The following is a 14,140-nucleotide window of genomic DNA, read 5'->3' as shown; positions in this document are numbered from 1 at the left end:
TTTCTCTCTTTTTTAAATTTTAATGAATTTCCAATTCTCAATTACATAGGGTAACAGAGGAGTATGGAAACAGTACTTATAGTTTTGATAACAAAAATTCAAAACTGCACTTCAGTAAATTGAGCAATTATTGTGGTATATAATGGTTCATATATATGTACATACAGTAATTTCTCTAGCAGGGAATAGAAAAAAATATTAAAATAATTAAAAACACAAAGATAAAACAGTATTAAAATGAGGAATGAAAATATATTTACAAATATGAAACACCTTGTGATTACGCTTCAGTTCACATTATGTTCTCCACCTACCTATGGTAAAGGTAAATGAAAAGTGTTCCAGCTAACTTCTAAATCTCTGAATACCTGTATTGCTTACTAATTATTCCATTCACATGCCTACATCATGGCCAACTGATTTTATTGGTAAAGTGTCAGTAAAACCAGTTTACACAGTATTTAAATGTCAGGCAAATCAATAAAAAAGTTAGGCTCCCAGGATCCCTATTCACACATTCCTGAAAATGGAAGAAAGGTGGACCAATTAATCCAATAAAATTTTAAGGATTCCCATCGAGTGGACCGACTCTTACAGTGCACACATTGTCTCAGTCATCTAAAACTTACATGGCTGCTTAAAACTTCCTGTGTCTTTATCTACATGTTTGCATAATCTCTGCTGTATGACTAAAAAGACCAATTGTTTTATATACTTGGAAAAGAAAAAAATATAAAATATTATTAAAGGCACACATGTAATGTAGATTTAAAATATATTAACAGGATTCTTTTAGATCATTTTTTTCCATGCACTAGAAAGGAGAAAACTAATTAGCAGCTACATATACAAAATTTTGGAAGTGTGAGTATGTTTCAACTCCTTATTTCCATGTTGTAGAAAATAACTGACTATAATCAGAACTCAAATTAAAACAGCTCAATCTGATATGCAATTACTTAACACCCACTTGATACAAAACACATCAGTACAATAATTTTGTATCTCATGTTTAAGTATTTGAGAATGACTTTGCAATGAACAGAACTTACCAATGTAGACCCTCCTGCTGTATCTCTGCATCAGCAACAGAACAAACACATGCAGTGGAATAAGGTTGATGATGAAAACATAACCACCCCATGCAGAGACCTATGACAAATGGAACAGAAAATTAGATCTGAAAATATCTGCAAATTCTTAGGACAGCCCATGCTGGATTTGTACATCTTGACGATCTAACAAGAAAACACAAAGCCCATGTACACAAGCAGTCAGAACTACTACTAATATCAGAATCCTTCTCAATATATATAATAAAAGAAAAACAAACCACCACAAAAGCCCACATATCAGAGGTATTTGAAATGGGCTGATGGATTTCCTAGGCTACCCTTCCTGGATCTCCTCCTTCCAAGCTCATCTGTCATACTGGTAAACAAGAATGTGATGCTGGAGGCTTTTCCCAATGGTGAAGGCTGCAACACAAGGCAGTGGTAGGATCTCTAGGGCCATGAGTTGGACTTTGATGATATTTATGGGTCCCTTCCAATTCAGGATATTCTGTGATCTCATGTAGGATCCAAAACTTTCTTTCAACAAATTTAGCACCATGCACTTTTTGCAGAGGACAGAGAACATTATCTCCAAGTAGAAAGGGGAAAGGGAGCAAGGTACACCTCCAGGAGCAGAACTCCAGGACGAGAGCAGCCAACACAGGTTGCAGTGTAAGGAAATAAACAAAAGGAAGAATATGGATGTACATGAAAGCAGGACTGAGCACTGTGGAATGCTATACAAAAACACTATAGACATTGCAAACCTGTGGCAACAAGAGTAGCTGAGAAGGACTGCTATAGTGTACTTAAAACTGAAACACTACAGTGTTATTAACGGATCACTGATTGCTGGTTTAGGTAAGGATTTAATGAGCTATGATTACAACGTGTTATCTAAATTTCTAACATATTTAGAAGGGCTCATATTGACTAGACAATCCGTATTTTGACACGTCCTCTTGTCAAATTACAGTCTAGACTTCTCCCATATGCACCATGCCTACCCTAGATCTTCATTTTTAGCATGCAATAGCTAATGTGGTTTTCACTTTAATTGTACTTTAGGGTTTAGATTCATGTAGCTATTTTTAAAGCCCTAGAATCCCAAAAGAAACCCAAATTACTATGCTCTATAGAACAGATTCTAAAAAAACCATGAGGCCAAGTATTACTGTCTTTTGACACTAATACTACAAACCCCAGCATTTCAAAATTTATGGTAAGCAATTCAGACAATGAGAAACAAGTAGAATAAAATAATCTAAGTTTTCTAGTAACTTACTTCAGATTATCAAAATCCTATTGCTTAATCACTTGTATGAAGTATCATGGTTTATACAGGTAAGTTTCTTTAATGGGAGAAAACACTTCATGAAGACAGGTAAGATAGAATAGAGTTCAAACATGCAAATAGAACTGTCAAATTCAGGGAAAGGTTTGACTGAAGAAGGTCCCAGTTTGTATGGACCAGGGACCTGCATTCCTAATTATCAAAATATGAACCCAAATCTAAGCACTGAAAATTATACCAAAGATGCACTTTGGAACTTTTCAAATGGAACTGAGGCATCCTCACAGATTGGCAAAAAGAGCATGTCTCCACTCTTACTCCTACAGGTTTGCTTCAATGTAAAGTTTTCTTTTATTTTACCTCCCTGTCATGAAAAGCCGTATGAAGCTGAAGCTGATGAAGTAAAATAAAAGTAAAAATACAATTCCTAGGAGAAACACCCTTCTCTATATTGAATGCAATGCAAGGTTATGAGTCAAATTACCAGTGAGTTAGGTATATGTTATAAGGAAGATTTAGTTATCAGGAAAGATTTCTCAGTTAATGCAATATCCATTCGCCTTTCAAGCTGTTCTCCAAACTTCCCTTTCAAGGACTGACTCCTACTACCTCAAAATTGTGATTTAACTTCCAACTTACACTGAAAACACCTAATTACATCAGAGAAAGACAAATTATTACAAATGTAACAAATAGTACAATTATGCTTTGTCCTAAAAATCTACTCAAGCAAAATATCTAGAAGGGCAGTTCCACAAAATTCTTTCCAAAAGGTAAATACAATGGAGGGAAAGCCATCACCTATGTGGGATGAAGGAGGTACAAGCAATAAAATTCTACCATCTAACCTCTGAGATTTGAAGCTAAACTACAGATGAATCTGAACCTTTCATGAGCTGATACAACTTGAAAGGAAAATAACTTCACCCCCCATTTACATTCAAGGATTGACTGTTGTGACAACATTGAGTCTTAAGTTCTGATACCATGAGCACACACAATCACATATTCTCACATACAATCCCACACACCAAGATGGTAAGAACCTGTTATTGTGTGACATTTTAGCGGTAATATTGTACAAGTATTGTATTTGTTAACTATATGTTTATGAAAGCACCTTTAGAGAATCTTACCAATAAACTGGTACAAAATAATAAAATACTGTGTTATATAAATTCAAAAACTTACTTGCAGCTTTTGTACTGCACTTAAACATCTACCAAAGCTATAGGACCTTTTCACTATAATGCTATATAAACAGCCATGCTGTGTATAAAGTAGTGGTTCTCTATTAAGCAATGTGGCAAAAAGGAGAAGAAATGGAATGAAATAAATGTACTCCTAACAAGAAATAGCTATCTTAGCCTCTTCGGTTGCAAACACGAGGCTATTATTTCCTATATTAACTGCAAAAGTCTCCCAGGAAACCAAATGGACATTAAAGCTAGAGGAAACCTACACAGCATCCAGACAACCTTTGAATTAACCTTAAGGCACATAAACCAATCCAGAATTTCCTCGTTCTTGCAAACCTAGTTAGTTACCTGATGGTAGAAAAGCAGTTATTTGAGATCTCAATCTTAACTGTCACCAAGCAATTAGCCTGGCTGTCCCACCACTGACTACTTTGAGGATAATTTGTTTTTCATACAGCCACAAAATGTCTATCAGTTAGGGGGGGAAAAAAAAGATGCTTGATTCAAACAGGACAATTCTTCAAGTCTAAGGTTCCAGAAGATGGAGTGGGAAAACCAATTCCCTCAATTTTTCTATTACTTTTATCTCCCCATTTTTACTACTGTTTCCCCCTCTGTCAGCCCTTAGGAAAATCTCTGCAATAGCCTCCATTTTCATAGATCAAGAATGAAAAGGGCATTTATGATCATTTATTATGACACTGAAGTCATTCATCAGTTCTGGTGGTAAGCTTCACTATATGCCATAATTATACCCATAGAAATAGCTTTCAAAATTATAAAAATGTAACTTTGTCCTTACATTCTAAATGTTCTGATTATTACTGCATTTTAGTAATGACACACAGACACAAATATCAAAATTATACCTTCATTTGCCTGTACCCAAATACAAATCCAACCAAATCAAAGCACCTACTCACAGCACAGGAAAAATTTGTAAGTAAAGTTTTTCAACTTATTTCAAAATATTTTTTCAAAATATTTCAATTTTTTTCCAAAAATTGCTTTAATTATGTTGATTTAAATACTTTATCTTTACATATCATGTTGTTTAGTCATATATTTAAGGTTTTAATATAAATACAAAGCAACAATTTTATATTACGACTCCAACAAGGATGAAAATATCTTTCTTCTCTTCTTTGTCAACATATAATATAATAACATATAATCCACAGATTATATAAACTACTCAAATAATTTAGCTATTTTATATATACATATATATATATACACACACACACACATACAAGCCTTACCATGTAAAAGTAGGATAGACAGCAGCAGATTGTCCAAAAGACTGACCCAGTTTTCACAGACTTCACCTGGAAAAATAGCCAAGTATTTATGAATGACAAATCCTGGACAATACTCTAAAGTTTCATTCTGAAACAATTGTCAAGAGAACTTCTTTAGCCTGCATCAAGTTACATTCTATGCTTCTGAACTGACGTCCATAAAATCGTAACACAAATGCAATTCTTTCACACACAAAAGGAGGTTAGGTCTATTTCTCTAGCAAAAGCATACAATCCAACTCTCTGCCTTATGACCTGATGTAGAAAGGTAATTGCAATGTCTCTGTGCTACTTTCTCTGAGATGTTAGAGCACTATAATTCCAAGTGAAGACCATCCATGCTTTAATTCATCTGGCATCCGACCCAACTCTGCCATTACAGACAAAAGAGCTATTATGTACTTTCAAAAACTCACTTAAGGTTAATGAGAGCATCCAGATACTACTAAAGATTTAGCAGGATCCAGAAACTGCCCAAGGATTATGAATTTGTCTGAAACTGATGGGGGTGACTGTGAGGGAGAACAGGAATCTAGAATGGACAATAAAAAAAGCTAAAAAGTTGTCAATAAAATGTATTTGATTCTACAAGAGTTCATGCAAACATTACTTAGTTAAATATGAATTCCATGAGAACAGGTAACCGCTATCCATATCTCAGTTACTCTAAAGTAAGAACCTAGGTTGATTCTGTTATTATCAAACACAGCACACCTTCCCAGCTGCAGCTCATTCTAAAACCAGATTTAAAAAAACCTGCATTTAAGTAACACCAGTCACTCAGTCATGAAAAAAATGACTCTTCCATTATATTACTACCAACTATATCCCAAGTTTGAAATATTCTAAAGCCAAACCATTTGTGAATATGCGTCTGCTTATGGAAACCAGAATGCTTGACAAAACTATGGAGAACGTCCTAGTGACCATGTAGTTACATGGAGTCACTCTAATGAAAAGTACATGCATTCCAGAACACACAAGAGACAGCACCCTATGGTGTCTGTGCTGAAGTAATAATATAGTTATGCTACTTTTGTTACTTCCAAAGTCGGTTCAACAATCCAGAAAAACTCCAGCTTCCCTAAACTCCTTCCTGCAAAACTACCTTACAGATGTAATTCTACACAGATTAAGGAGAAGCTGACATGTTGCTTTAGTAAGCAGGCAAATTAAAAGACATATGACTTTTTTTTTAACACACAAGTAACATTAATATATGACTCCAGACAGCTTTGCCTATTTAATTTGGATACTTAATTTAAAGCCCAGACCCTCCATACAGTCAAAAGTATTTCTAGAAGACAATTCAAGGCTTCATATTCAGAGCCTACTGCTTTTCACCAGCTATATAAGGAGGCTAACATTTGATGCACACAATACTAATACCTCCAAACCAAAAAACAAACAACCCCTCTGTTTGCTTTAAATTTATAGACTTATCATTTTTATTACTACTACAGGACACACATACTTCAGTGGAACTGTGCTTTTACACAGCAAACGGAAGAGAATGATTATGGAGTGGTTCAGATCATGTGACTTCTCAATTCTTGCCTAATCAAGAGCCAAGGGGAAGAGGAATGAGAGGGAGGAAAATAAGAATTCAATGGATTCTAAGAAAATCACTCATTTGGTTGGAGGAGGACCCAAAAAACCTTTCCAAAGCAAAAGACTCAGCAATTACTTACCCATAAATAGTATGTGAACTGCAGTGCAAAAATAGCTATGCCTTCATTGTCAAATGATCCTGCTACTGATCGGGATATGTAACCTGGAACTATGGCAATAAAACAGGCAGCTAAAAGCCCTGCTCCCTGGTTCCACAGTTCTCTGGTGAGCAGGAAAGTAGAAATAGCTGTAAGGCCGCTGAAAACTGGTGCTAGAAACACACATACATCTCTTATATGGACTGTCACATTAAGCATATTTAAAATCCAATGTATAAGGCCTGCTGTCACCATCAGTCCTGGGTATACCTACATGGAGATAAAAAACAGAACAAACCAAAACACTAGGTAATTACAGAAAACTATCATGGTAGGCTTGTTTACATAGAACTTGCAATGAAACAGTAATTTTTAAGCTGATATAAGCAGTATTAGCATAAGCTAATAGAATAATTTTTGTATTACTTTAATCATGTTTTGACAACACAACTGAATACCCTAGTCTCCTTTAATTTTATCCAAATGCTAACAATAACATATAATCTACTTCATAAATGAACCAGCAGCATACAGATAATATCCCATTTTGCTTGACCATTTATCATATAATGAAAATAATTCATCATTAAGGTATGGAAGCACAAATCAAAATCTGCATGAGATTTTCAGGCCACCTATCAGTTTAAAGGACAAAAAAAAAACAAACAAAAACCCAAAATCCTAAGACATAAAGAAGAAACCCAAAATTTCTCAGTGATATCCATTCTCCTTTAAAATACACCATGCTATTCTTTTACTTCTTGGTAACAATGGGGAAAGAAAATGTACTTCAGTAAGATTTAATTTTTTGAAATTGAAAAGTTGATGGCCAGTCGATTGAGTACTATATTTTTGCTAGGTATCTACAGACAACTTTGAATATGAAGGATTAAAATAAAGTCTTGTAAAACTGAATTAAGATGTGCTCCAGGAAAGGTAGCACAGGCTTACACAAATCTATTGAATCCACCATAGAACAGTGGAGAACTTTAGAATATTCTTAATAGGAATTCTACCCTCCCACATTTATCAACATTAGAAAAATCAATACAACCTAGAAAAGTTAATATGTACTTCACCTGCCTTAGTTTCTTTCAAAAACTAAGAAGGGCATTGTACTAAATTAAATTAACAGAGGACTGAACATTCCCCTGCATGTACTTCAGTTCTTTTTCCTAAGAGGTTTTATTTTGTTTAAGACAGGTATGGAAAACACACACTTACATGCTGCATAAAGAGTGTGCAGTATCTCTAAGATACTAAAACAAATGGTGATCTAACTGCTGCAAAAAACTTGTAAATGCCTTTAAGTGGTATGTACGATCATTAAAAAGCTTTAATGAACTTTCACACATTAAGAAACATAAGACTGCATCACTTAGTGTTACTAAAGCTATTCCAATGAATTATTTTTGCATTCTGATTTGATAATATTGTTTTGTACACCTTTATTGTCTCGTTACTTGCATTGATATCAATCTTAACTAGTCCTGATGCTTCATACAGATGTCACACTGATCTAATTTCACAAGGTCTTCTCCCAGTGAAATCCTAACTTTTTTCCGTACATACATGAAGTCTACTCAGCACACATCATTGGATTAAAACTTGTACCTTAAGAGATTTAGGTAATGAGTTTAAAAAAACCTTTTTTTTTAAAAATGCTTTTCTTTTTTTGATTTCATATACAAAATTGCAGGAGTCATAATACCCTTATTTGTTACTATTAGAATTTCATATGCAAGAAGATCCGTATTTCTTGGTCACAATGTGCTATTGGATAAAGACTAAGGCATGTTGACTTAGTTTCTGCAACTAAAAATTAAAAACATCTCAATATTCCCTCTGCAGCAATTTGACAATTAAAAGCGTATTTTATTAAGATTCTCCTTTCATCAATGTCAAATTTGTATTGAAAGTTAAAAAAAACTTCCTGAAAAGCCATCTTCCTGAAAAGCCATCATTATTTTTAATTATTAAATTTATTTTATTTTAATAAATGTATTATTACAATACTTACAGTTCCACCTACTATTCTTCCTAGTGGATACCATGCTCTTTCATCAAACCAATTTAAAAATTCATAAAACCCATGAGATGCAAGATGATGTGTTGATCTATAGTTAAACCTAGAAAGAAAAAGAAGAAGGATAAGACAAAAATCAAGAACTTTAGCATCTCATTTACTATATAAGTACAGTGGTCCTCTCTAAATCTGCAGAGTTTTAAAGTAAATTAATAAGTTCTCAGATACTAACAACTATAGTCTCTTCACTTCTACAGCCAGTGCATATACCAGACGACAGCTGATAGTTTTTAGTGAGTTCATTTTTATGTGTAAGCATTAAAAGACTTTCTTTCACTTTGATAAACACTGGTTATTTTTTTTATTCCTTTCTAAAACTACTCATTTTCAAATAGTCTATCACATGCAGTCAATGCAAGACTTCCATTCTGAGACAGGATAGCTACATGCTACATTTGCTGCTACCCTACTTCATGTAAAATTGACAGGCGACTCATTCAATAACAGGCAACAAGAATCAGTCTGTTTGTTCACAATACCTAACTAATGGGCTTCTTTCAATCAGTAAGAATTTACACAATGTAGAACCTCTGTAGATGAAGTTTCATCTTCAAAGTTTGTACATTTTCTGCTGCAGAGAATTTCTTGTACAACAAAAGATCTCTCATGCACACCTTCAGCTCAGTCTTCCACACTGAATAAAAACCATTAAAAAACATCAACAGACTGCTATTAAGGCATCCATCTTCTACCCTCCTGGCACAAAGTATCTCAAACATCTGATAACAAAATTTTTTAACTATTAAAATGTCCATTAGTTCTTGAAATTAGGTATCAGGCTGCAAGAAGCACTACAGTGCATGTTATCCTAAAACAGCAACTTTCGTGATCATTCGTTCAAAGGCCAGGCTAAAAAGGCTACAGATATTGAGAATGTGAAGTTTTGTACAGAAAGTTTAGGTAGAGAAAATCCTAGGTGAACACAGCTTCTGAAACAAGCAATATTAACAAAGCCTTAAATTCTAATTGAATTTCAGTTAACTACATGAAACTCATTAGTTAAAGAAATATTAAAGATTTTATTCATTAGTTAAGTAGAAGTTCAGATGACTAAATTGAATACTGAAACAGACAGAAGGTTAGATGGGAAAACCATCAGGAAACACTTCCAAAGACATTGCTAGAATTCAAGCCTAGAGAAGTTTGTGTGTGTTTTTATTTTTACTTCATGGAAGTATCACCTTATATCAGAAATATGCATCCCTTCTAACAAAAATTGTTAAACTAAATCAAATTCTTTTGCATATCTAGGATTCCCAAAATATCACAGGTTTACTTTGAACCAATTCATTTCCACAGAATAAAGCTAAGGTCATTTATGACTGCAAACCCCATCAAGTTCCTAATTGTTTAATCAGTACAAGTAATATCTGAAATAAAGCTATATTGAGGTCACGAGCAGATTTCTTCATCTACACAGAGGAAGAACAAAAATAACTGAAATTCAGGTTCAGATGTCAGCAAATTTGCATGTTTCAAGTGTCTGACCTATCACAGAATCAATCAAATTATATTAAAAATAAGTAAATAACAAAGAGCGAAGTACTTTCAGGAACACACATCTATTAAATGAGCAGTTATACAGGATACATTCACTGATAAAACTGTGGCCTTTCAAAAGTCATTAGTCATGTTTATATAAGAAAATTCACACGAACATCAGTCATTCTGACCTAGAAATCTTTGATTCAAACAGCAATGTGACATTGGCTTTTAATAAGCCTACAACTATTCCCATTTGACTGGATTTCTAAATATTAATTAATTCTCCAGTTCTGAACTGTCAACTCTAATGTGATTTCTGAAATGCTGTACCTGTAAAATTAGCCTCTTATCTTAGTATAGCAAGGTCTGTTGTTAATTTGTTTAGTGCCAAGTTCCTGCAGTATGGTATATAACAAACCAGGAGCTTCATATTACACAGGACATGTAGAATCCATCCAGCAATAGACTTGACTGAAAACACTGAAAACCCACCCAGTACTGTTATCCTAGAACTTCAAAAAGGGAACAAGAAAGATGTTTACTAACATGGATTACTTTTGGATTTTTAAATCATACCTTAAACTCAAAGAGGCTACAGAAGAATGACTGATGTTTACTTTTACAGCATCAAAAGATTAGTTAAACAAATGAAATAGGCAAGAAGAATACATATTGACATTCTCCTCATGTTTCCAAATCGCAAAGCTTCATAACTGACTTCAGAAGGATGTGAACAATTGTCTTGAGCTTTGGCAGCATCCCATTAAGTCTTTAATAAGAATGAATTACCACTCAAAATTGAAATGCAATGTAACAGCTTTTTACTTCTACCACTTCAGAGGTAAGAATTTAATCTTCCCTCCTAATATACTCTTAGACAGACACAAATATATTAGCCCTTCTTTCAAAAAGTGATTTTTTTTTGCCACAAATGAAAACATGCAGTGACAGTTGGGCATGTCTTTACAGCAGAAATCACTGGTAATACTATAGGTACATTTGTTTTTCACTGAGAAAACACCTGTGAGAAAAAGAAACAACCTTCTAGACACAAAAACAACAAAAAAAAATTAGAAGCTTAATTTGGCACCTCACTTTTGACTTAAAAAAAGTGCCCATCTCACCTCCCACTACATTATCTGCAAACAAAAATAAGTTAAAATGTCAGCATAAACATACGCACACATCAGGAAAAGGTTGCTGTGATACTGCGTATCAAAGCCAGCTTCAGGCATGGACAAACTGGCAGCAATGGGCACCAGACAAAAGTGTAATTTGGCTATCATATGATAATGCCAGTATTATGCTCTGATATCACTTAGCCCTTCACAGCACTTTTCACCTTTAGGGACAAGCCTGAACCTTGTGAAAATGTTTCCCTTTAAGCTAGAATGGAAAGCGCTGCTAACAAACAGCAAGCATCAGAAACCAGTCACACCTTTTTACTATCTTGGTACTTCTCAAACTGTGCTTGAAATGCAGCACGGTGGTATTGTATTATTCCTACTGCAATGCTATCACAGTACCTGCAGCTATGTACAGGTTTCACAGGGCTGCAAAACAGCCCTGGAAAATATTAGAAAAAACTGCCACCTTTGCCTACACCTGCATCTGGGATATTCAGCGGCTGCAGCTGAGGGAGGAATCAGAATGGAGGCAAGAACAGCCAGTGCTGGGTAAGGGTTGCATGTCTGGTTTGGGGGTCACTGCCTGCCCCAGTTCCTCCATTTGCAGCAGCAGCAAGAAGAGGTGACATTCAGGGTTTTTATCCAGCCCTCCTTCTGACCTACTCCATCTTACCCAAGGAAACACTGGAACTGAAGTACACTGCTGGTCACACTGACTAAACAGCATGCAGCACAAACCAGAGCAAAGGACAGGATCCCTTTTCTGCCACCCTCAACCCTCACATCCATCTGATCTTGAGGTATGGAAATAGATTATCCATTTCCCAACATTCCATCTCATCCTCCCTCACCCCCTTGAGGCAAGTCGATTTGAAACAGAACTAAGAAGAATAAAGAACAAAATTATGTGACGCACACGTTAATTAAATACATAGCTAGAAAAACTGAGTTAAATATTCAAGTTCTCAGTCCATGCTGTGAAGAAGATACACACATGCTAACATCCAGCTAAGGGCCTAACACCAGGAAGCATTGACTTATTTTAGTTGATGTTACAGGAGGAAAAGTGATGCTCTGCTGTTCTCCTTGCCTCTTTCTGTCATATCTGTACTCTGAACTATCTCGTCCTCCAAGCTAAGCTTTAAAGGAATAAGCAATCCTAAGTCTTTGTACATTTCAGAACTCAAAGTCCCTACCACCAAAGTAGGCTGGTATTGTAGTTTGAATCTTTGGGGGGAATGCTCTAATGATCACCTAAGTGCTCTTGTGTATGGTGCCATTAATTTTGTGGCACTGTTGGAGATACCTACATTACAGCTGGTTCAGCAGACAACTGGAGATAAGTTAATAGAAATACTGTTCTCATTTCATATATTTTAACATACAGACTACAAGTGCCAACAGCAAAATAACTGAAACAGAGGCACAATCTTTTTTTTTAGTAGCAACACTAATTTAGAAAGCTTAACCAGGCAACTTGCAAAGCAAAGCCTGTGAAGTTTTCACTTACATATTATGCACTGTTAATACATAATCTTAACTATCTGTTCATGCTTAGGTTTGATTTTTACTCCTTGCTATGAACTGCCTTTTTGATGACACAAGGCAATACTGTAGGATGATTACTTAATGCTAGTCACAGCAATCACTCTCTATCCAGGAGCCACAGAATTCTCCAGCACTTCACAGCAACAATTACTGCTATATTTATAAGGAGACATCTTTGACGTTCCTAGGTTTAGTATTTCCTTGACAAAGTACTATTTAAGGTGAGTATTAAAATAAAATTCAGCCTACTGAGAAATAAGAACATATAGAAAAGAACAGCACACATACAGCAGTGCAGTTACTTCATCCAGATCTTAACAACACTTAAGGCAAATTACACTGACAGCAATGGAACTCATTTGACCCTTCCATTCCAAGAGAGTACAAGATCAGTGTGCTGCTTCTTGTTGGAATGGTGACTGCCTAAATCCCAGTCAATTTCATGCTATTATTGCCCCATCATCTAGACTTTTTATCCAGCATTTTACAGCCATCTGAGAATATGTAATCTCCTTACAAGCAGAATCTGTTGAAAATTTTCTAAGCCTTCAATTATAAAGGCTTCTGTGCTCTAAAAGTCTTCAGCTGCAGATGCACAAAATTTTCACATCTGCAAATTCAGAAAAACGACAAGATACAAACTGTGAACATTACAAGCTATCTGAGTAATTCTAGGAGTCAGTTTTTAATGCAAATGTAGATTACAGAATCAATTCGGCCATACAGAATCTAATTAGAGATGGCAAGTCTAGATTCTTGAAAAAGATAGCTGCAGATTGACTCCATATCCAACATATTCTTTGCATCCAAAGGAAGAATATATTCAGCAACACTTTATAGAAAATCTAATGAGAAACTTCAGTAACTTCCATTGAAACAAAAAACACATATACAGTATTCCAAATTAAATTTTAAAACACCTGCTTGCCCACAGACTATACTACAAGCAGAACATCCTGCAAGTCTCATTCTGAGCTCTGTATCTGCAAATGAGCAATTAACACAATGAGTTCTTTAAACAAGAACAAAGGTTTTAAACAAAAGTTTTTAAAATGGAAGTGTAGCACCCATCAATCACATAATGAATTCAAGGCACTAAGGAAATCTTTCTCACCAGGAAAATTTTTACTTCTGTTGCATTTATAACCTTGGTAAGTATGTATGGACATTTAACCCATTTTCAAATAATCAAGATTAGAATTTTGGAGCAGCTACACCTACAGGCAAAAGTACTTATGACACATAAAGAACCTTTCCTAGTGCCCACAACCCAAACCTAAGGTGTTAAGACTTCATTGTAAGACTGGTGAAAACATACACCAAGCTCTACCTCTCA

At 35.0% G+C, this 14,140-nt stretch overlaps 1 protein-coding gene across 1 annotated transcript in view; it reads right to left on the bottom strand.

Annotated features, from left to right (window-relative positions):
• STT3B (STT3 oligosaccharyltransferase complex catalytic subunit B) overlaps positions 1-14,140 on the bottom strand; it is a 51,247-nt gene that overhangs the window by 19,991 nt on the left and 17,116 nt on the right. Inside the window, exons 2-5 of the mRNA XM_015617799.3 lie at positions 8,579-8,687; positions 6,541-6,828; positions 4,811-4,876; positions 1,053-1,152 (exon numbers count right to left, since the gene is read on the bottom strand). Of these exons, the coding sequence (XP_015473285.1) occupies positions 1,053-1,152; positions 4,811-4,876; positions 6,541-6,828; positions 8,579-8,687 (563 nt within the window). The remainder of the gene's footprint in view (positions 1-1,052; positions 1,153-4,810; positions 4,877-6,540; positions 6,829-8,578; positions 8,688-14,140) is intronic.

The sequence above is a fragment of the Parus major genome, chromosome 2, assembly GCF_001522545.3.
Source record: "Parus major isolate Abel chromosome 2, Parus_major1.1, whole genome shotgun sequence".
In the NCBI taxonomy this organism is placed as follows: domain Eukaryota; kingdom Metazoa; phylum Chordata; class Aves; order Passeriformes; family Paridae; genus Parus; species Parus major.
The sequence above is the reverse complement of the archived record's forward strand: the minus strand, read 5'-3'. Positions and strand labels throughout refer to the sequence as shown.